Source organism: Phocoena sinus, chromosome 2 (genome assembly GCF_008692025.1).
Source record: "Phocoena sinus isolate mPhoSin1 chromosome 2, mPhoSin1.pri, whole genome shotgun sequence".
Lineage (NCBI taxonomy): Eukaryota > Metazoa > Chordata > Mammalia > Artiodactyla > Phocoenidae > Phocoena > Phocoena sinus.
In genome coordinates, this window is record NC_045764.1 from 37,336,649 (window position 1) to 37,360,756 (window position 24,108).

At 40.0% G+C, this 24,108-nt stretch overlaps 1 protein-coding gene across 6 annotated transcripts in view; it reads left to right on the forward strand.

Annotated features, from left to right (window-relative positions):
- The window catches only part of BLM (BLM RecQ like helicase), an 87,234-nt gene that overhangs the window by 41,496 nt on the left and 21,630 nt on the right, over window positions 1-24,108 (forward strand). For 5 of the 6 annotated variants that reach the window (XM_032621887.1, XM_032621889.1, XM_032621890.1 and 2 more), the window contains 6 exons: window positions 1,413-1,511; window positions 1,721-1,869; window positions 12,899-13,005; window positions 14,657-14,817; window positions 21,198-21,393; window positions 23,541-23,731. In XM_032621887.1, the coding sequence (XP_032477778.1) occupies window positions 1,413-1,511; window positions 1,721-1,869; window positions 12,899-13,005; window positions 14,657-14,817; window positions 21,198-21,393; window positions 23,541-23,731 (903 nt within the window). The remainder of the gene's footprint in view (window positions 1-1,412; window positions 1,512-1,720; window positions 1,870-12,898; window positions 13,006-14,656; window positions 14,818-21,197; window positions 21,394-23,540; window positions 23,732-24,108) is intronic. The other variant, XR_004348312.1, reaches the window with a different exon arrangement.

Here is a 24,108-nt window from a genome sequence, read left to right on the forward strand (position 1 = left end):
GGAAACCCCAAATGGTAGCATTTTACTGTAATTGCTCTATCATTCTTTCTCTCTTTTTCCCTCAAACATTTGAGAGTAAGTTGCAGACATATCCTTTTAACCCTAAATACTTCACTGTACATCTCCTAAAAACAAGGAATTCTCTTGCATAACCTCAGTACAGTTATCAAAATTAGAAAATATTCATTGATGCAGTACTATTACTTTATCTGTAAACCTTATTCCAGTTTTACTAGTTGTCCCAATAATATCCTTTCTAGCAAAAGAAAATCCTAGATTATGCATTGCATTCTGTCTTTCATGATTTTGACAGTTTTGAAGAGTGAAGGCCAGTTGTTTTGAGGACTGTCCCTCAGTTTATGTTTCCTCCTGATTGGATTTGTATTCGTCATTTTTGAAGGGAATATCACAGAAGTGGTGATATGTTCTCAGTGTATCCTATCAGGAGGCATTTGGTGTTGATTCATTCTATAATATTACTGGTGATGTTAGTTAACTTTGATCATTTGGTTAAGGTGTTGTTTGTCTGCCAGACTTCCACTGAAAAATTACTCTTTTTTTGTGATTATTAATTACAAAAATAAATGTAATTTTTTTTTGTAATTGTAGGTATCCTGTTGTGGAATACTCTTGAGACTATGTAAATATCCTATTACTCATCAGACTTTGACCCAAGAGTTTCATCATCCATTGATGATTCCCCATCAGTTATTATTGTAGTGAGTGCCAAATGATGATTTTTTTCCAATTTAGTTGGCATTCTGCTGTAAGGACAGGCTTTTCCCTTTACCCACATATTTATTTGTATCAATATGAAATCATGGATTCTTAATTTATTCAGTAGGTTATAATCATTTACTGTTATGTATTTTGATGTTCTAATTGTCCTAGGTTTGGCCAGTGGGAAAGCTCCATCAGACTGGCTTCTGTGACCTTTTGACATGTCTATCAAGACGTGGGTGCCAGAGATGGTCATTGCTACTGGCATGTCATTGCTTCCAGGCCCAGTTATGGACAGAGCTACAAAATATAAATATATGTACATATATATATGTATACATGCACATATATATGTATATATTTCCCCCAGACAACACACACACGTAACACACGTCTGTAACCCTGCTACCAGTGTAAACATGTGGTGGCTCCCAAATACACTGAGGAAGAAAAATTCTTTTAGAACCACTGACCTAATACAAAACTGTTTGCTAAATGTGGGTAAACATTCTAATATGTCTCATTTGCTATTTCCTATTACTTCTAATTCTATTTGTAGATCGAAATCAGAACCAATTTTATGTGGAGGTTTTAATACAACTTAAGTCATAGTGGAACTTAAAGACAACCAAATCCTTAAGGTGATATGTTTAAATGTTTTAAAATGTCTGATTAATGCATTTCTGGTCTAGGTCTGTGCAAGTAACAGACTGATTTCTACTCTGGAGAATCTGTATGAGAGGAAGCTCTTGGCACGTTTTGTTATTGATGAAGCACATTGTGTCAGTCAGGTAAATACTGTTCTCTATGTCTTGAGATAGCAATAGATTGTACTACCAACAGTATATATATTTTCAGAGCCAAGAGAAAAAGTATTGAGTGAATTATTCTGCTATTTCACTGAAGAATAAGGTGGTTCTTAATATAGTGAGCAGTCTTTGCTTTATATAGGGAAGATCCAAATAGTCTGAAAAGCAGTATTTTTTTTTTTTCCAACTAGTGGGGACATGATTTTCGTCCAGATTACAAAAGAATGAATATGCTTCGCCAGAAGTTTCCCTCTGTTCCAGTGATGGCTCTTACTGCCACAGCTAATCCCAGGGTACAGAAGGACATCCTCACTCAGCTGAAGATTCTTAGACCTCAGGTGTAAGTTGTCGAAAGTTACTAATTTTGAAACCCTGGGGCAGTGGTTCCCAGATTGCTGCACATTAGAATCATCTATAGAGTCTTAAAAATCCCAATGCCTAGGTTGTACCCAATGCCAATTATATCAGAATTTGGGGGTCTGGGAGCCAGTATGGTTTTTGTTTTTTGTTTTTTCGGCTGCATTGGGTCTTCGTTGCTGCGTGCAGGCTTTCTCTGGTTGCGGCAAGCGGGGGTACTCTTTGTTGTGGTGCATGGGCTTCTCATTGCAGTGGCTTCTCTTGTTGCAGAGCACGGGCTCTAGGCGTGCCAGCTTCAATAGTTGTGGAGCGTGGGCTCCAGTAGTTGTGGCTCGCGGGCTCTAGAGCTCAGGCTCAGTGGTTGTGGCGCACAGGCTTATTTGCTCCATGGCATGTGGGATCTTCCCGGACCAGGGCTGAAACCGGTGTCCCCTGCATTGGCAGGCGGATTCTTAGCCACTACCCACCAAGGAAGTCCCAGCCGGTATTTTTTTTTAATTCCCAAGTGACTCCAATGTGCAGCAAAATTTGGGAGCCAGGACCCTAGGGCTTTTCTTTCCTCACTGAAATTAAAACTCTATCCCAGTACCTGTTTTGGAAATAGGGATAAAGTGCATGGCATACCTGTTAAATCCTAGGATAGTCCCAGTAATAAACTAGCTTTTATTTATCCAGTTTTGGCTCGCGTATATCCTAGAGTATATGACGAAATGAACAGATGAACCTGCTTTGTCATTTTCTTCTGACATCCCAGCTATATCCAGGATGTTGAAAACAGTCCAGAAACTATGTATACTGCTTTTTTAACTTTGTTTTCATCTCAACAGCAAAGTGCTTCTTACTGCCACCAAATCCATAATTATTCAATAGCAAAAACTACTATAAAAAATGTCCCCAACATAGGTTGCACTGAATTATTTTGTGCCTCTGTATGACTTTGTAGAAACAGGTACATTCTCTGACGGGTTAATTTACTCAGCGAATATTTACTTAACAGTTGTTGTCTACCAAGGTTAAAATATTTTTTCCTTCTGATTTATTAGTGGGTGCTTTGAGGAATGGAATGCTTTGAAGAATGGAATTAGTGGGTGTTTTAAGGTCTGAAGGAATAATGACTAATGTATTGGGGTGAATTTTTAAAGCTTTGTTCATTTGGAAACAAAGAGAATAAGCTGGCTCTGTAAATATTATAACCAGTAAGAACAATAACAGCATCTCAGTGGTAATGAGAAGAACTCTAAGTGCCATATGAGGGGACATGAGGGGGTTTGAGATTAAGATAGCTTCAGAGACCTTTGCAGATTAAACTGACATTCTTAAGCCCAAGGATTTTAGAGTCCTCAGTATTTTGTGCGTGTAATCAAAAAAATTGGAATGCAAATTTTTTTTGGGGGGGGCTGTGTTGGGTCTTCGTTGCTGTGCGCAGGCTTTCTCTAGTTGTGGCGAGTGGGGGCCACTCTTTGTTGCGGTGCATGGGCTTCTCATTGTGGTGGCTTCTGTTGTTGTGGAGCACGGGCTCTAGGTGCACAGGCTTCAGTAGCTGTGGCACATGGGTTCAGTGGTTGTGGCTTGCGGGCTCTAGAGTGCAGGCTCAGTAGTTGTGGCACATGGGCTTAGTTGCTCCGTGGCATGTGGGATCTTCCTGGATCAGGGCTCGAACCCCTGTCCCCTGCATTGGCAGGCGGATTCTTAACCACTGCGCCACCAGGGAAGCCCCAGAATGCAAAATTTTAATTTAATCTTACTTGCAGAGGAGTGTTTGTATAAAATTTGGGGGAAAAAGATATTTTCTTCCATAATTGATTTACATTACAACATTATATTTAAGGTGTCTTCAGGTTCTCGTGAAGAACCCAGATGCTAGAAATTTGCTTCTACAAGTACTCCATTGATCTATAAAAGCTTTTATTTATTTATTTTTTGCGGTACGCTGGCCTCTCACTGTTGTGGTCTCTCCCGTTGCGGAGCACAGGCTCTGGACGCGCAGGCTCAGCGGCCATGGTTCACGGGCCCAGCCGCTCCGCGGCATGTGGGATCTTCCCGGACCAGGGCACGAACTTGTGTACCCTGCATCGGCAGGCGGACTCTCAACCACTGCGCCACCAGGGAAGCCCTAAAAGCTTTTTTAAAAATAGGCAGTATTTTTAGCTTTTTTCCATCACTTTATGCCAGATGCAATCTACTATTCTTTTAGACTAGTAATATTAATTGCCAAATGCCCATAGTTAAAAGAAGTGATATAAATTCAATTCACCTTTTGAATAACCTTTTGAAAGTGTAGAATTTGTCATTTTTGTTTGAGTAAACATTGCACATACAGGTTTAATATCTTTTCCTAGTAATGTGCGGGGGAGGTCTGCTTGGAAAAGTAATAGATTGTACATTTCCTGAGTCTAGCATGTGGTGCCCTGTGCATATTTGGCACTCAGTAAGAATGAATAAATGAAACATATGGAGGAACTTTGGTAAATGTGGGTAAAATATGAAAATTTGGGCAGGTCTGTTGACTCCTTAATATATTTGGTACTTCTATATTTGGGAGAATTTAAATCCCTGAGTGGAAGTAAAAGATTTTAACTAACACTTTCTGTTACATTTTTTTCCTGATCTTCTTTTCTGCCCATAGGCCTCTTGTTTGGATTACATTTCCCAACTGCTGCTATGTCATGGCCCTGGTGAAGGCATGTGTCCCTAGGGTTGAAGCCATGGCCCCCATGCTTCTCTCCTACTGCCAGTCTGTGATAGTATTCTTCATCTTTGGGAAATATGAGGATGGAAATAAGTAAAATGGATTGGCTTTATTCCTTTTCCTTAGGGCCTTAAAATACAAACTGAGTAAGAGAAAAGAGATAGACATTTAGACAGTAAATACAACAATAATACTATAATACCACAATAATAGCTAACACTTACATATCTAGCCTATACAATGTGCCAGGCACTGTTCTTGGCATTTTATGTGTATTGACTCATTTATCCACACAAAAGTCTTATGAGGTCAGTGCTCCTATTTCCCTCACTTTATGGATGAGGAAACTGAAACACAGAGACATTAAACAGCTTAAACAAAGCCATACACCTAGCAAGTATTGGAGTGAGGACTTAAACCCAAACAGTCTGCTTTCAGAACCCTTTAAATACTGTACCAAATGCAGAATGAAGTAAGTGGTGATTAGAGTTGTAAATTGACTGCTGGAACTTGGGAGGCAAGATTGACTGTAACCCAAAGTAACAACTAACGGTTACGAGGAGGGTCAGGTAGGGTTTTATAAAGGAAGTGGACTTTGTAGGAACAATGGTCTTTTTAAAGTTTTAAACAGCTGTACTGAGATATAAATTACGTACCTTAAAATTCGCCTGTTTAAAGTATGCAGTTCTATGGTTGATGTTTTGCTTTATTTTTCATTTATTCACAGGGCTGTGCAACCCCACCACTTCCGAATTTTAGAACATTTTTGTCTCACTTAAAAGAAACTCCATACCCATTAGCAGTCAATTCCCACTATTCCCTATCGCCCCAACTCTAGGCAATCACTAATTACTTTCTGTGTCCATAGATTTTTGCCTATTCTGGACATTTCATGTAAATAGAATCATATATTATGTGGCCTTTTGTGATTGGCCTCTTTCACTTAACATAACATTTTCAAGGTCCATCCATGTTGTAACACATACTGGTATTTCATCCTTTTTTATTGTATTATATTCTGTTTTATTTATCCATTCATCATGTAATGGATATTTGAGTTGCTTCCATTCTTTGGCTGTTATTAATAATGCTTCTGTGAGCATTTGTATAAATGCTAAATTGTCATGTGGATGTATGTTTTTATTTCTCTTAGGCATATACCTAGGAGTAGAATTGTTGGGTCATAGGGTAACTCTACATTTAATCTTTTTTTTTTTTTTTCATTTAATCTTTTAAAGAGCTTCCCGATTATTTTCCAAAGCAGCTGCACCATTTCACCTTCTGTAGTATATGAGGGTTGCAATTTCTCCACATCCACACCAACACTTGTTACTGTATCTTTTTGATTATACTCATCCTAGTGGGTATGAAGTGGAAGGTGAATGGCATTTTAACAGGTGAAGAGTGAGAATTCAGGGCTGAAGTTTCTGTCATGAAATTACAGGTCAGGCCCAAGGAATGGTGGATAATCCATTGGATAAGAAGAGAAATATAAAGGCATGACCCTAGAAAGGTGGCTTGAGGCCAGATCTGGAGGGTCTTGCATATCATGATGGTAAAGTGTTTGGACTTTCTTATGTAGGCATTTTGACCTGGGAAGTGGCTTGATCTGAACTGTATGGTTGAATGATAACCCTGGCAGTGGAACAGAAGATGGAATGGAGGAACAAGAGATTAGAGGTAGGGTGGCCCTTTAGGAACCCAGTTGTAGCCATCTAGGAGAGAGATTGGCAACACCAGAAGTGGAAGGAGGGGACAGAATCCAGAGAGAAAGCAGAGTTGAATCAACGAGACTTAAAAGAATTTTGGAGAATTGTACCACTTGTACATTTCTAAACCTGACACCTAAAATTTTTCAACATGACTTTTTTTTATTCTGTTGTTTTGTTTTGGTTTTTTGAGGGAGTTCCCCAACCAGGGATTGAACCCAGCCCCTCGGCAGTGAAAGCATGGAGTCCTAACCGCTGAACCACCAGGGAATTCCTCAACATGAGTTTAAATAAAGAGAACAGTGGTCTGTTGTAAATAACATTTTTAAACAGAATTGTTACTTAGCTCTTTTAAATGTATCCAGTAGACTATAAACATAGCAATTCTGTACCTACTATCTCCCACTTATAGAAGACATAATAAAAATTTTAACTCTTTAACAGGTTTTTTAATATCCCCTTTTCTTTTCAAACTCATATATCTCTTTCAGTTTCCCTACAGAATTTTATCCTAATTTTATCCTATTTTTATGCATGAAGCCTGTTGCTTACTCTGTCATATTTACCTGCAAGAAAAAAATATATATAAATTATTTTAAAATTTCCTATACCAAAATTTTTGTCCTAATTATATATAATCATTAGTAGTACCTGACTGATCAGAATAGCTTAAATATTTTTGAAAATAATTCTTAAGTATAAATTTTGATGGGGAATGTGTAACTTAATGAGATAGGACTTTTTCCCTATTAGTACATATATCTATGGATAAATCAAGTCTGTTCATATTTCTTATTTTTATAGGTATATTTTATAGCATTGAGAAGTGTTGCTCACATAAACATGTAGATAGGAATGGAAAACATTTTATTACAGTATTAACGCTCAATTATTCGAATTCCTTCTGATGTAAATGCCAAAATTATATGATCTGTCATCAAAAATTATTTTTAATGATCTGTCAGCTGACATCTCAATTGAGTCTTGCAAATATTGTGAAAAGCGAAGAATTGAAAACCATCTGACTGACAAAATAAGTCAGATCATTAGTTACTCACTTTACTTTTTCTGGGAAATATACCCTAAAAAAAATGCTTTACCAAAACATTTCTAATGACTATTAAGTATTTGTGTTACTCTTTCAGTCAGGTGAATCTTGTGTCCAGTATATTTGAAGGAGTTGGGGAAATCAAAATACTATTAGTTTCAGTACACCTTTCCTAGTATATTTTTGACATATATTTTTAATCAGGTGATATGCTTTTCTTTTTTTAAAATAATTTTCTTTATACCCGTCCCTCAGAGAGCTTATCTGTCTTCTCTGCTGTGTGCAGGGACTCTTAATATGCTTTCCTAGTCCTCAACGTTTTTTTCTTTTTTAATACTTATTCCTTTTATTTTTGGCTGCGTCGGTTCTTAGTTTCTGTTAACTCGGACCTTCGTTGCGGCATGCTGGATCCTCCGCTGCAGTGAGCGGGCTCATCGTTGCAGGGTGCGGGCTTCTCTCTAGTTGTGACACATGGGCTCAGTAGTTGTGGCACACAGGCTCCAGGGCCTGTGGGTTCTGTAGTTGTGGCACATGGGCTCTCTAGTTGTGACCCACGTGCTCAGTAGTTGTAGCACGTGGGTTTAGTTGCCCGGCAGCATGTGGGATCTTAGTTCCCCAACCAGGGATCGAACCCGCATCCCCTGCATTGGAAGGCGGATTCTTAACCACGAGACCACCAGGGAAGTCCCTGATATGCTTTTAAATAATAGTTTGTCAAAACTATTCAAACAGTGGCACATGACTACCATATAACCTAACTGGCAAAGCCAGTTGTCATTGCCAAGCCAATTGGCCAAACTTATTTTCTTACATATAAAAAAAAATTCTAACTTTGTTTTTCAGTTCACATAAACTACTTAGTGCATATCCTCATGACAGTGCCTCAGTTCCAAGAGCAACAAGAGCTGAGTGCAAATTGATTCCATTTCCTGACACATCACTTAAAATGACATGAGTTTGACACCCTGGAACTAATAATATTTACCATTTTAATGGCAACATCAGTACTCCCATCGTGAAGATATTTTGGAATCCAAAGCTTTTTTAGAAAAGAAAATATTGAGATATAATTGACACACCACAAAATTCACCCATTTAAAGGTTAGAATTTAGTGCGTTTGTTTGTATTTTCAGAGTTGTGCAACCATCCCCCGAATCTAAGTTTAGAACATTTTCATCACCCCAAAAAGAAACCTAGTACTCAGCAGTCCTCCCCATTCTCTCCTCATTTGTGCCCATCTTCTTTCACTTAACCTGTGTTCAAGGGTCATCCGTGTTTTAACACATATCAGAACTTCATTCCTTTTTATGGCTGAATAATCTTGCATTGAATAGGCATTCCACATTTTATTTATCCATTCATCAATTGATGTGAACTCTCCCTAACTAGAATATCTGTTAATTCCAAAGATCCCATTTTCCAACAGGCCAAGTAAGATATGTTATATGTAATGAACTGTAAGAGACTGTTAACTTTCTCATTATAACAAATTGTGTGAATACAGTGGACCCTTGAGCAACATGGGTTTGAACTGCATATGAACATTCACAAACGAAAGGTTTTGTGTGTACCTGTATTTTCATTTCTCTTGGGTATATACCCAGGAGTGGAATTGTTGGGTCGTATGGTAACTTTTTAACCTTTTGAGGACTGTTTTAACCTTTTGCCAGACTGTTTCCCAAAGTGGCTGCACCATTTTACATTCCCGCCGGTGGTATAGTGGGTTCTGATTCCACCAGCACTTGCTGTTGTCTCTCTTTTTTGACCCAAAGCTTTTTTTTTTTAATGTATGAAACATGGTTCTGAAATTAAAGTGTAATTTGTAGGGAAGAGCAGTAAAGCCATTCTTGTGTATAATCATTTCAGCATTCCTATTGGTAGGGAGACAGACACATGCACCATTCCCAACTTAAGCCCAAATCATATCAAATAAGTTTCAAGAATATCTACATCATTTGTATTCCTGGGCAATTCTTTTTATGCCTTAATTTTATCAGGACTGCAGTTTCCTTAGCTGTGGCAGTGATTGTAAATGATTGACAGAACAATCAAAAGAGTATGGACGGGGCTTCCCTGGTGGCACAGTGGTTGAGAGTCTGCCTGCCGATGCAGGGGACATGGGTTCGTGCCCCGGTCCGGGAAGATCCCACATGCCGCAGAGCGGCTGGGCCCGTGAGCCATGGCCACTGAGCCTGCACGTCCGGAGCCTGTGCTCCGCAAAGGGAGAGGCCACAACAGTGAGAGGCCCGTGTACCGCAAAAAAAAAAAAAAAGAGTCTATGGGCATATCAAGTCCTTTATCTACCATCTTTTTTGCCACAATCTGCTACACATTCTTCTGCCATTTCAAGCACTAAAAGATCTCTAAGTGTTTTGTACATAGAAATGATATCTTTTTTTTTAATGGATATTTTTCAGCATTTTTTAAACATTTTATTTATTTTTGGCTGCGTTGGGTCTTCATTGCTGCGCGCGGGCTCTCTGTAGTTGCAGCGAGCGGGGGCTACTCTTTGTTGTGGTGCACGGGGTTCTCACTGCAGTAGCTTCTCTTGTTGCGGAGCATGGGCTCTAGGCATGCAGGCTTCAGTAGTTGTGGCACACGGGCTCAGTAGTTGTGGCTCGCAGGCTCTAGAGTGCAGGCTCAGTAGTTGTGGCGCATGGGCTTAGTTATTCCACGGCATGTAGGATCTTCCCGGACCAGGACTCGAACCCGTGTCCCCTGCCTTGGCAGGTGGATTCTTAACCACTGCACCACCAGGGAAGCCCTAAATGATATCTTAAGAGGGATGGTTTCAAAGTATTGTTTAACAGTAGTCTCACAAGACCCTCAGAGTAATGCGTTTTATGACAATAGGAATGAAAGAAGCAACTTCATAAAGTGAGAATCATCTTCTCTCCCACCACCTTACTCTCAGTATATCTGAAATCAGAACACCCCAATAAAGGCCAAAATACTTTATTCCTGATGTTATACTTTACTCTTAACAGAAATAATGTAAAACACTTAGAGACATGAAGCCCTACCAAGAGTTTCTGGTATTCGGATTAGAGAAAGTTTCATCTACACCCATACTATATTTCAATTTGTTTTATTTGGTGTACTGGAGGTTTTTATGTCCAAAACAATGCACAGTGGTAAAGTTGAGAATGGGTGAAAAGTAAAATTTGTTTGTTTTCCAAAAGTGAGAGACAATTGTAAAAGGAAAACACAGGGTAGGAGTAACAAGCAGGGAGTCCTGACTACAGGCATTCTCAGATCCATCTTTAGGGGGAAATTCGTAAGTGTGAAAACAGGGGATCTGGAAATTGATTCCTTTAAAATTGTCTTTGCTCATGTACCTTTGGAAAGTCTTTGTGAACCCTAGGGGTATGCACACCCCAACTTTAGACCACTGACCTGAAAGAAGTTGGACTGTGGTTTAGAACTCTGAAAAGAGGTCTAAGCTGGGAGTGCAAGTTGGGACTTGCAGGAATGATATTTGGTGCTGTTTAAAGCAGTGAGAGTGAGGTCCCTGAAGAAGGTAATATAGAGGAAGAAGAAAGAAGAGCCAAGCATTTTGGGGGGTGATTCTCACTTAAGGAGTAAGCAAGGAAAGGAGAGAAGGAGAGGAAGAAGTCAGAGGTAAGGGGGAGAAACCCCATGGGTGTGAGCACTAATAGAGTTTTCGGTAAGGATAGCCAACCACATGGAGAGGTAAGAGAATGAGGTCTAACAAAAGACCAGCGTGCGTGGGGCTTCCCTGGTGGCACAGTGGTTAAGAATCTGCCTGCCAGTGCAGGGGACACGGGTTCAAGCCCTGGTCCAGGAAGATCCCACATGCCACGGAGCAACTAAGCCCGTGAGCCACAACTACTGAGCCCACATGCCACAACTACTGCGCCCACGTGCCACAACTACTGAAGCCCGCATGCCTAGAGCCCGTGCTCCGCAACAAGAGAAGCCATCACAATGAGAAGCCCGCGTACTGCAACAAAGAGTAGCCCCCGCTCGCCGCAACTAGAGAAAGCCCGCACACAGCAACAAAGACCCAACGCAGCCATAAATAAATAAATAAATAAGTAACTAACTAACTTACAGACCAGTGCGCGCACCAGACACAGTTGAAAGATTACCTGCACAGTTGAAAGAACCACTGCCTACTGCATGGCCTTCTTATTTGTATTGCAGCCCCTTCAGGAGCACAACTACTGCCCTCCACATGTGAAGTGTTGCGTTCTTTAGTCCTAAAACTAAATGCTTATCTTATCAATGGCAACAAAACCTGGACCCATCTAGCTTGGACTTAGATACAAAGACAGAAAGGCAGTGGTTTTATTCCCCATCTTTCCTCCCTCTGATCCCCACCCCCTGTCTAGAGGCAACCTCCTTACCACAGGTTATTGCTGTTCATGGTCTCTTTGTTTCCTTCCGTCCACCCAGGCACTGAGATGTCTTTGTGCTCTAACTTTAACTCATTAGATAGTGTTCTCTCTCCTTTCTGTGGCAATGTTGGAACCTGGCACAGCTGGAGGGTGTCGTCAGGGCCAAGGGCCCTGTAACAATTCCCTTACCCTTCAGTTTTTAAAAGCTTTGATAGGATTTCCCTGGTGGCCCAGTGATTAAGTCTGTGTGCTTCCACCGCAAGGGGTGCGGATTCCATCCCTGATCGGGGAACTAGGATCCCGCCTGCCACGTGGTGCGGCCACAAAATAAGTAAATAAAATAAAAGCTTTGCTAAAACAATTTTGGTAGAATGGTAATGGCGAAAGCCAGAATGGAAATGATGAGAGTTGAAATTGGATGTATGGTTGGTTGGTTGGGGGCATGAGTCTTCTTAGGAACTTGCCTTTGGAGGGAAGGAACGAGGAGGGATGCCAGCTGCAGTGGAATGTATGTAGGGTCAAGAGAAGCTTTTGTTGGTTTTAGGATTGGGGGTCCTAGAACATATGCAGAGATAAAAGGGAAGAGTTCACAGAAGAGACTGAAGCACAAGAAAGGAGATAATGGAGAGGAAGAGCTCACTAAGGAAGTGGGAGGAAGTGTGGGACCAAAAGCAAAAGGCCAGAGAAAGAGGAGCACATCTGTCTCAGAGTCAGCCACACTCCCCTTGGGCACACAGCCAAAGTACAGAGATCAGGGTCTGCAGGCTTGAGCTCCTGCAGCCCTGCAACCAGTTCTTCACTCTTCTGTACACAGTCAAAATTTGGGGGCGTTGGTGGCCTAAAGTTATATATGTTTTCTCTATGATTTTCTTAATCTTTTAAATAATGTTTTAGCCATCTCTGCTTTTAATCCACCTCATCTTAGAGGCTGGCTGCTGTCTTTTCTACAGGTTTTTCTCTTCTGCATTCCTTCTGATTCTTTGTTAATAACTAGTCCCATAGACATTGCCTCCTTATCACCATTCTTAATCCTTAACCTAACTTCCATCTGTGTTTTATCATGTAAGCTGCCAGTAGTTACATTCACTTTAAGACAACTTGATAATTAGGTTTGCATGGTGGAAAATCAGCATTTAATTTTTGAAGATGGCTAAAACTATATTTTCTTATAATAACAAAATTTTACGTTTGCAACTTTTTTTAGGTTTAGCATGAGCTTCAACAGACATAATCTAAAATACTACGTGTTACCCAAAAAACCAAAAAAGGTGGCATTTGATTGCTTAGAATGGATCAGAAAGCATCACCCACGTGAGTACAGCCATGTGATAAATCATGTCTAGAAGTAATAAGTGTCTTTTTAGTACCACAATTGAATGTATAAAATTGCATATTAAACATTTCTTTTCTCATTATGATAGCACTAACTTGCTATTCATAGAGCAGAATATTGCAACTCTCTCAATTCTGGAAATTATAAAATCTCATTTGGTTTGTTAACAATAAACCCTAACAAAAAGTGTATTAAATACTCCCTCCTACACACCTGTATTGTAATTCATGGTTTCACTGTCTTTCCTCTGGCTTCTATCAGTTAATGAATTACACAGCTCTGTTTTAGTGCCTTCTCCCAAGTGTGTCTGCCCTTGAGTTATATTAACTAAAATGAGATTCTGAAATTCATGGTAGTTTTCCATGTAACCTCTTCTCTACTTTTCCATGGAGAATTTTTTTGTTAAACATCTCTATTTCATTTTCTTTAATTAGTATACGTATTTGTTTGAATAAATCAAACAATGCAGAGATAGACCAAGAAAAAGTCAGTAATTTCCTTTTCCAGTCCCCCCCCTCCCAGGCACCTAATATAAATAATAGCTTGTGTGTGTATCTGTATCTTTGGCTCTGCCACAGAGAGATGACTTTTTCTTTAATACCTTTTATTTTTTGATTTAAAAAATAGCATACATACAAACAGCAAGAAATATAGTGAAGAAAATTTAGAAAGCAACAAAAAAAAAGAAAGAATCAAAAGACAAGCCTCACCATAGGACAAGTCACTGTTACCATTTTGGTTTATTTCCTTCCAATAATTTTTGTATGCATTTTTCTTTCCATTAACATACTGTATCTACAGTGTTTCTACCTTTACCCTGTTTTATATTTTAAACATTTTCTCATGTCATTTTAAAAACTTAGAAAACACTTAATAGTTGCAATTTGTTTTAGTTTATAAATTCCTTTCTTAATTATTGTCCTAATGCTGGCCCTTAAGATTTTTCTGGCCCTTATAATTTTAAAAATTACAAACAAAACTTCTTATATAATAAGTCCTTGGATCACTTTATTTCCTAGATTTGTTTCCTAGAAAGAAATTGAATCAAAAGTTAGGAGCATTGGGCTTCCCTGGTGGCGCAGTGGTTGAGAGTCCGCCTGCCGATGCAGGGGACACGGGTTCGTGCCCCGGTCCGGGAAGATCCCACGTGCCGCAGAGCGGCTAGGCTTGTGAGCCATGGCCGCTGAGCCTGCGCGTCGGGAGCCTGTGCTCCGCAACAGGAGAGGCCACAACACTGAAAGGCCCGCGTACCGCAAAAAAAAAAAAAAAAAAAAAAAAAAAAAAAAAAAGAGCATTTCTAAGGCTCTTGATAGGTATTGCCATATGCTTTCTACAGTTTGTGAAGAGTGCCTTTCCATTTTATAGCAAGTGTGAAACAGAGCCCAGGGTTCCTCCACGTCTGCCTAAGGAGTTATTTGGAGGGACAGGATTAAAGGTTAAATCTTGTCATTTCCAGTGCACGTGATACGTTGCTTGACTTATTCTACCTATGTGGTTTTCCTCTGCTGTAAGAAAACTATGGAGAAAACTATAACTGTTTACAATTCACATATTTCTGAGAACATAATGTAGGTTGTGTTATTTATGTTAAAAGTCCTTGTTTCACAATACTGTTTGGTTTCTTGGCAGATGACTCAGGGATAATTTACTGCCTTTCCAGGCGAGAATGTGACACAGTGGCTGACACATTACAGAAAGATGGTCTCGCTGCTCTGGCGTATCATGCTGGCCTCAGTGACTCTGCCAGAGATGAAGTACAGCACAAGTGGATTAATCAGGATGGCTGCCAGGTAACATTTTTAAAAATAAACAAAGGAAACAATATTTTATAGTACATAAGCCACCTTGTACGTGTAGGATGAAAATTGTTTTCACCTTAAAGGTAGTAAACATCAAAATAAGGCAGATTTAAAAACTGATCTTTTTTGAGGCATCTAAAATTGCTTTTTCTTTCTTTTTTTAAAATTTATTTTATTTATTTGTTTGTTTTTGGCTGCATTGGGTCTTCATTGCTGCATGCAGGCTTTCTCTAGTTGTGGTGAGCAGAGGCTACTCTTCGTTGCAGTGCTTGGGCTTCTCACTGGGGTGGCTTCTCTTGTTGTGGAGCATGGGCTCTAGGTGCACGGGCTTCAGTAGTTGTGGCACGTGGGCTCAGTAGTTGTGGTACACAGGCTCAGTAGTCGTGGCTTGCGGGCTGTAGAATGCAGGCTCAGTAGTTATGGCGCACGGGCTTAGTTGCTCCGCGGCATGTGGGATCTTCCTGGACTAGGGCTCGAACCCATGTCCCCTGCACTGGCAGGTGGATTCTTAACCACTGCGCCACCAGGGAAACCACTTTTTCTTTCTTAAATCAAAAAAACTTTTTATTGAGATGTAATTCACATACCATACCATTCCCCCTTCCAAAGTTTACAAGTCAGTGGAGTTTAGTACATTCACAAGGTCATGCAACTGTCACCACTGTCTGATGCCAGAACATTTCATCATCCCAGAAAGAAACCCCATATCTACTAGCAGTCACTCCTCACTCCCCTAACACCCGGTCCTTGGCAACCACTAATCTATTAACTACTACTAATCTGTCTCTATAGAGTTTCCTATTCTGGACATTTCATATAAATGGAATCATACAATATGTGTTCCTCTGTGACTGATTTCTCTTACTTAGCATGTTTTCAAGATTTATCCATATTGTAGCATGTATCAGTATGTCACTCCTTTTTGTGGCTGGATAATATTCCATTGTATGGAAGTACCACAGTTTGTTATCCATTCATCACTTGGTAGACATTTGGGTTGTATCCACTTTTTTTTCCTTTTTTCTTTTTTTTGGCCGCATTGCGTCTTTGTTGCTGTGTGCGGGCTTTCTCTAGTTGCAGCGAGCGGGGGCTATTCTTCATTGCGGTGCGCGGGCTTCTTATTGCGGTGGCTTCTCTTGCCGTGGAGCACAGGCTCTAGGCGTGCAGGTTCAGTAGCTGTGGTTCGCGGGCTCTAGAGCACAGGCTCAGTAGTTGTGGCACGCTGGCTTAGTTGCTCTGCAGCATGTGGGATCTTCCCAGACCAGGGCTCGAACCCGTGTCCCCTGCATTGGCAGGCAGGTTCTTAACCACTGCGCCACCAGGGAAGTCCCTGTATCCACTTTTTGACTATTGTGAATAATGCGTCTGTGAACATTTCTATACAGGTTTTTGTGTGAACATGTTTTCAGTTCTCTTGGGTAGATGTAAGATTGGAATTGCTCAGTCATATGGAAACTCTGTTTAACTTTCTGAGGAACTGCCAAACTGTTGCAAAGCAGCTACAAAATTCTGCATTCCTACCAGCAATGTATGAGTTTCCCATGTCTCCATCTCACCAACACTTATCATTGTCTTTTTTTTTACTATATCCATCCTAGTGTATGTAAAGTGGTATCTCGTTGTGATTTTTGTTTGCATTCCCTAATAACTAATGATGTTGAGCATCTACTTCTGAGAGGATAAATTTATCACCCAAGTAGATCAAGAAGGAAGCAAGAACATTCTAGGGCATCCCATACTGTGGCAAATATGAAACTTGGATAGATCTCTCTACGTACAAGGATGAATTTGAGGAGAATGACTAATAATTTTTTTGTAGCCTATGAAGTTTTCAGCTCACAAAAAAAGAAATCATTACTGTGAAGATTCAGAAGGAAAAGTATCTCCCAAAATTATTTCCTGAGGGAAAACAAAAGGAAATCTTAGAGGATATCAGCTTAATATCCTCAGAAAAATTTAAGAAGACTTGACTTATATGAACTAGAAACAGTTTGCCATAAGAAGATGTTGTGAAGAGGCTGAGATGAAGGGATAAATAAAAAGTCAGTTTATCCAGATAGGAAAATACAAGAAAAATAAAACAAATAGAATTATATATCAGGACACAAATGGTTCAATTCAATGCAGACGTTTGAATCAGTTATGTAGTGAATAACTTGAGAATGTGAAGGGAAAAAAAACATATGAAAATTGAACAGAAAAAAACAAAAAAATTATTGGTAGCTGGGAGAGTAGGGGTTCAGCCTAAGAATAATAAGTATACCCAAAAAAGAAATAGAGATAGTTGAGATCAATAGAGTAGTCAAAGGTATTATAAATAAATACATAACAAATATGTAACAAATTTAAGAGTTATCTCAAGATCACTGGGGAAAAACTTACATGTAGACATAGTTCAGAACATTTTGTTTGATTTACAGTTATAAGAAATTGTATTCATGAAGATAAAAAAATAGGTTATCAACAAAGAATGAGAGGTACTTCCCTGGTGGTGCAGTGCTTAAGAGTCCGCCTGCCAATGCAGGGGACACGGGTTCAATCCCTGGTCCGGGAATATCCCACATGCCGCGGACCAACTAAGCCCGTGCACCACAAATAGCGAGCCTGCGCTCTAGAGCCTGTGAGCCACAACTGCTGAGCCCACATGCTGCAACTACTGAAGCCCGCGTGCTAGAGCCCATGCTCCACAATAAGAGAAGCCACTGCAATGAGAAACCCACGCACCGCAATGAAGTGTAGACCTCACTCGCTGCAACTAGAAAAAGCCCGCACACGGCAACGAAGACCCAATGCAGCCCAAAATCAATCAATCGATAAATAAAATTAAAAAAAAAAAAGAACGAGTAATAGACATTCCTGAGACAGTTACACTAAATTAAAAAAACAGAAGCGAACTATCTCCAGAATCAGAAGAGGGAAGGCTGGGACTTAAGAGTTTCATGCCAGCTCATTGTCATTTATGTCAGAAACAATAGAAAGGCTTTTTCAGATGTGTAAAATACTGGTTTATTTTCACTGACATAACTAGAAGGCATTCTTCCCAAATTAATATGTAGCTAATCACAATTGCAGTGTTTTCTTCCTTTGATAAACTTTTCCCAAAGTTTGCCTGGAAGAATATTCAAGTGAAAATAACCAAAAGAATTTGGCAAGAAAATAATAACACACAAACACTGGCTTTGCAATACATTAAAGATCAATGGAACAGAAATCCAGAAATAGACTGGAAAACAGGTAAAAACATATGATAAGGAAGGCATTCAAAATTAATTAGGAAAGGAAGATTTTTCAACTAGTGGTACTGGTTACCTGATGGGGAGAATTGTTCTGAGTCCTCATATCAAAGTTTATTATAGGTAAATAAAGGTACAGATATTTTTAAATGTATGCACGCTGAGTGAAAGAGAACCTAAGCTTAAAAACAGCCCCAAAGGAAGTAATTGCTAGAAATGATTAAAAACCTAAACAACTAAACACTTCTATATCTGTAGAAAAAAATTAAAGGCAACAGCAAAATGGGAACTATAGCTTCCTCAAATAAAACATAATGAAGAGCTTGTAAAAATGTGAGAAGAAAAACATTTCTCAAACAGTAAATTACTCAAGGCTATCAAGAAACTGTTGGAAAGGAGGAACTACAGAGGGCTAAATACAAATTTTTTAAATGCAATTTTGCTAATAAAGGAATTAAAATTTAAAACAGTGAGATCATGTTTACCTCTTGTATTAGCAAACTTTTATTAACTGTCGGGGACAGTGTTGTCAGAGACGATTTCCTGTAGTACTCGTGAGAGCCTTTCTGGAAAACAATGTGGTAGACCATATTTAAGAGCCTCAAATCTGAAACATGGGTGTGGAATTTATATCAGTGTTTTGTTTTTGTTTTTGTTTTTGTTTTTTTGCGGTATGTGGGCCTCTCACTGTTGTGGCCTCTCCCGTTGTGGAGCACAGGCTCCGGACACGCAGGCTCAGCGGCCATGGCTCACCGGCCCAGCCGCTCCGCGGCATGTGGGATCTTCCTGGACCGGGGCTCAAACCCGTGTCACCTGCATTGGCAGGCGGATTCTTAACCACTGCGCCACCAGGGAATCCCGAGATTACACACTTTTGAATTATATTTTCCCCTACATTTATCCATCATTAACATTCGAATATTTTCATATCATTAAAAATTTCTTCATAAACCATTTTTTAATGGCAGGGATGTACCATAATGTAACCAATCATGCTCTCAGGACATTTAAGCTATTTACTATTAAAAATAACACTGATGATTGGGCTTCCCTGGTGGCACGGTGGTTGAGAGTGCAGGCTTCAATAGTTGTGGCACGTGGGCTCAGTAGTTGTGGCGCATGGGCTTAGTTGCTCTGCGGCATGTGGGATCTTCCCGGACCAGGGCTGCGTAGACAGGCGCGTTCTTAACCACTGTACCACCAGGGAAGTCCCTAGCCTGAAGTTTTAAAAGCAACACAGAAATAAAGAAGGAATTAACAACTCCACAAAGCCAGTGTTCCCAGTTATAAGAAGTAAAGAGTCTCAGAAGGCATTGGTATCATAGTCACCTCATGAGCCTGCAGCCTCCCTCACAGCCCTGTGCTCACCCGACCTTGGGAGATGCACCCAGGCTTCTTGGAAACCTGTGCGCCTGTGGGCTGACACACCTTGCTTTACAGCCTCTCCACCTGCTCTCCCACCTCTAGAGACTACAGTAGACTTTCTCTTTCCAAGGAGATTTGCCTTTGATAGCAGTGCCATAAATTTAGACGGATGGCTGACCTAAAGTACAGGCCACCAGCATCTCCAGCGTTGATGAGCACCCCCCGTCTGCCATCCATGGCGTGCAGTTCCTAGCTGTGGTACTTAGAGTTACTGAAATCATGTCATTAGCCTCAGTCTGGCTGCCAGATCGTCCAGTTGCTTTTGAAATACTATTTTTGAAGTAGCAATTCATTTTTTTGGGTGGTAAAAAAAGCATTGCAGCTTTATTTGTATAATGTAATTTTGCCTGGAGATATAATATTTTTGGCTGGGTTATAGGTCCTAAATTTGCCACTGAAATGGATAGGCTTGAAAGAGATTTTTTACTAAAAACTGATATATCAAGCTCCTGAAATTTACCTATCACCTTGCTTCCACTGAGTAATTTGCATAGACCAAGATCCATGGTCTCCAGCCTTTTTTCTTCCCAAGTATAAGCAACTCTCAGACTTTTGCCCACGAGTTCCAATACAGTTTTCACAAGTTTTGACTCTGAAATTAGCTGATGAACAAAAGGAGCTGGTGTGTGATCACTTGCTACCACTGGAAAAACAGATAGTAAGTTCTCACCTGGAGCAGGTGAGAACGCCACTGTTCCTGAGTCATTGGAAAATCTAGCAGCAGTGACCTCTAAAAGCCCAAGCCCTGGGAACAACCAGAGCTCCTGAGAAACACAGTTACCGAGGCAACAGGGGTATCATGGCTGGGTGAGCTACACCCCCACACCTCCATATCAAAAACATAGGAGAGGGCTTCCCTGGTGGCGCAGTGGTTGGGAGTCTGCCTGCCGGTGCAGGGGACACAGGTTCATGCCCCGGTCCGGGAGGATCCCACATGCTGTGGAGCGGCTGGGCCCATGAGCCATGGCCACTGAGCCTGCACGTCCGGAGCCTGTGCTCCGCGGCAGGGAAGACCGCAGCGGTGGGAGGCCCGCATATCGCAAAAAAAAACAACATACGAAAGCAAGCAGTGGTAACACATCAGGAGGCGACTGCTGCTGATCCTGGCTCCCTTGGTGATAGCCCCAAATCACACAAGCAAGTGCCTGCCACACCGAGCTTCTCTTTACTTTCCTGGGTCTGAATAGAACTGCAAATTATCAATATGAAAATCTCATATTCGTCATGCTAAATAATGGAACCAAGTTAAGATATTAGACTCTTATATAGAGTACATTTTAAAGAAAGATAGAAGATAAAGCTTCTAGAAGCATCTATTATTAAAATGTTCCTTTAGGGCTTCCCTGGTGGCACAGTGGTTAAGAATCCGCCTGCCAGTGCAGGGGACATGGGTTTGAGCCCTGATCTGGGAAGATCCCACATGCTGCGGAGCAACTAAGCCCATGCGCCACAACTACTGAGCCTGTGCTCTAGAGCCCGTGAGCCACAACTACTGAAGCCCGTGCGCCTAGAGCCCGTGCTCCGCAACAAGAGAAGCCACCACAATGAGAAGCCCACGCACCACAACGAAGAGTAGCCCCTGCTCAATGCAACTAAAGAAGCCCGTGCGCAGCAACGAAGACCTAATGCAGCCAAAAATTAATTAATTGATTGATTTAAAAAATGTTCCTTTAAATGCATTATGAGCCTAATAGGCTTTTGCTTTTACATCAGGTTATCTGTGCGACCATTGCATTTGGAATGGGGATTGACAAACCTGATGTGCGATTTGTGATCCATGCATCCCTCCCTAAATCCGTGGAGGGTTACTACCAAGAATCTGGCAGAGCTGGAAGAGATGGGGAAATCTCTCACTGCCTGCTCTTCTATACCTACCACGATGTGACCAGACTGAAGAGGCTTATACTAAGTAAGCTGAGCTCCATCGGGGACACATGCTGTCCTCCTCAGTCTCGTTTTTGTCATCTACCCCTGCAGTTGTGGTGTTTTGGGTCCAGTTTTCCTTAAAATAGAGGCACTTAGATAGATATGGAAGTTTTATTTTAATTCATGTTTACGATAAAAGTATTACATGCTTGTTATGTAAAATTCAAATGATACAGATGTGTTGAGGACTGAAAACTTTCCAAATCATGCCTCATATACAGTCCTGCCCTAAGAAATAACTCCAGTTACTGATTTCCTTTGTATCCTTCCAGGCCCAATTTCTGCATGCATCCTGGTATATTTCAAGCATGCAGAAAGGTAAAATGGAAAAAAATAATGAACTGTCACGTACCACTGTCCAGGTTAGGAAATAAAACCCCTACATAGCCCTCTCCTATCTCATCCCTTTACCTCTTCATTGGAGTTAGGCAATATCTTATATTTGATATTTACCTTTCCCAAATGCAGGGTTTTTTACAATATAAATGCGATTCCATTATATGTGCTTTTTTTTCCCCTAAGATGTAGTTGATTTACAGTATTATATAAGTTTCAGGTGTACAACGTAGTGATTCACAATTTTTAAAGGTTATACTCTATTTATAGTTATTATATAAATGTGCCTTTTTAATATGTATATGTTGACCTGATTTTTTTTCCAGTCAACACTAGGGTGTAATTATGACTCCAACTAGTACACATAGCTTGACTACATAGAGTTCCATAGTATGGTATTCCATGTTTATTGAACCAGTCCCCTTCTAATAGATAAATAAGTAAAATTGCCTGTTTTGAGACCACTTTTGAATGAACTCTGGTAGAGATACTGAGCACGGGAAATGGCACTTACCAAGCTCTGTGCCAAGTAATGTTCACCTTATTTGCTTGTAACCACTAGCTTTTGAGATAGTCCCATGAGAAAAGTGAGCTTCAGAAAGGTTTTGTAACTTGGCCCCCAAGAGCAGCAGCAGCGGTAAGGGGAAGGGTAGTGATAATGATGAAGTTTCCTTACCACTTACTATATGCTGCTGTCTTAAATGCTTTACGTATATCACTTCATTTAATCTTCACAACAACCCTAAAAGATACTACTATTATTCTCCTCGTTTTACAGAAGAGGAAAATGAGATACAGAGCTAGGTAAGTGACAGAGCCCTGATGGAATCCAGGTTCATCTGATTGCAAATTCCATGTCCCTTGCACTATAACAAGATAATTCTCAGTGCAAAAATGAAACTTTTAAACTTAGTGTGTCCATTTGTGTTTTTAAGCAGAACCTATATTAAGTTAGGTCCAAATAATTTAGTAAGTATTTAAATGCTAAATACTTAGCAACCATTTGAAAAAAGTAATACTCATAAACCAGAAAAAAAAATTTTATTTCATTTTTAACTAACAACAATTGCTTACAAATGAAAAGTATGTACATGTTGTTCTCAGACCTTGGAATCAGATTGGACACTGCCACCCTCATTTCCTGTTTCACATTGATTTTTTGGAGGTACTTATTTTTATCATAGCAACTGCCAAAATTTCAGCTTCACAATGTCATTAGAAGGAAAGTAGCACATCATAAACTACCTCCAACTAGTTGCTTGTGTGGTGTTCAACAGATGCCAGGTATTGCTGTGTTTCCCTTAAATTTAAAACACCTGCCAGCACCCCTGTGAGTTCATTGCAGCACCCGCCCCAGCCCTGGGGGGTCCTTGGTACATAGTTTCAGAACCACTGGCTTAACCACTTTGATCCCGGATACTCAGGGAGATGCACAGCCCACTGCCGTGGCTCCATGCTCTGCTTGCTTTGGATGCTGGGTTCAGTACATCCTTGTCTGATAAATATAGTAAATATAATTCAGATATTTATTGTTGGGAATAATGAAGAGTTGCAAAATTTTTTCAGCTACTCCTGACAACCTATGTTTATTCCTGCAAAACTACAATCTTGAAGATGAACATAAATATTCAGTTAATTATATAGATTCATGTCATGTTGATATATAGTGCTATGAATAATTTTATTTCATTTAATATTTAAAGTTATATGAACCTATTCTAAATATTTCTGTGATATTCTTTTCTATTTTTCTACTCTAATAAGTATGTTTACTATGTTCTTCATCTCTTTTAGTGGAAAAAGACGGAAACCATCATACGAAAGAGACTCACTTCAATAATTTGTATAGTATGGTACATTACTGTGAAAATATAACAGAATGCAGGAGAATACAGCTTTTGGCTTACTTTGGCGAAAATGGATTTAATCCTTATTTTTGTAAGAAATACCCAGATGTTTCTTGTGATAATTGCTGTAAAACAAAGGTAAAATAAGAAAGTTTTAAATTCTTTGTGATGAGGAACTTGCCAAGATTTTTTTTTCTTCTTCTCTTAATTTAGAAAAGTTAGATACAAGTTAGATTGCAGTAAGTGGGCTTTAGGGATTTTAACAAGGGGACGGTGGCTTCCTCCCCATGTTAATTGGGAATAGAAACATTTTAATAGTATTTCTGTGGAATATCCATAGAACTAGAAGCCTGTTAAAAATATATACTGGGGGGAGGGAGACGCAAGAGGGAAGACATATGGGAACATATGTATATGTATAGCTGATTCACTTTGTTATAAAGCAGAAACTAACACACCATTGTAGAGCAATTATACCCCAATAAAGATGTTAAAAAAAAATATATATATATATA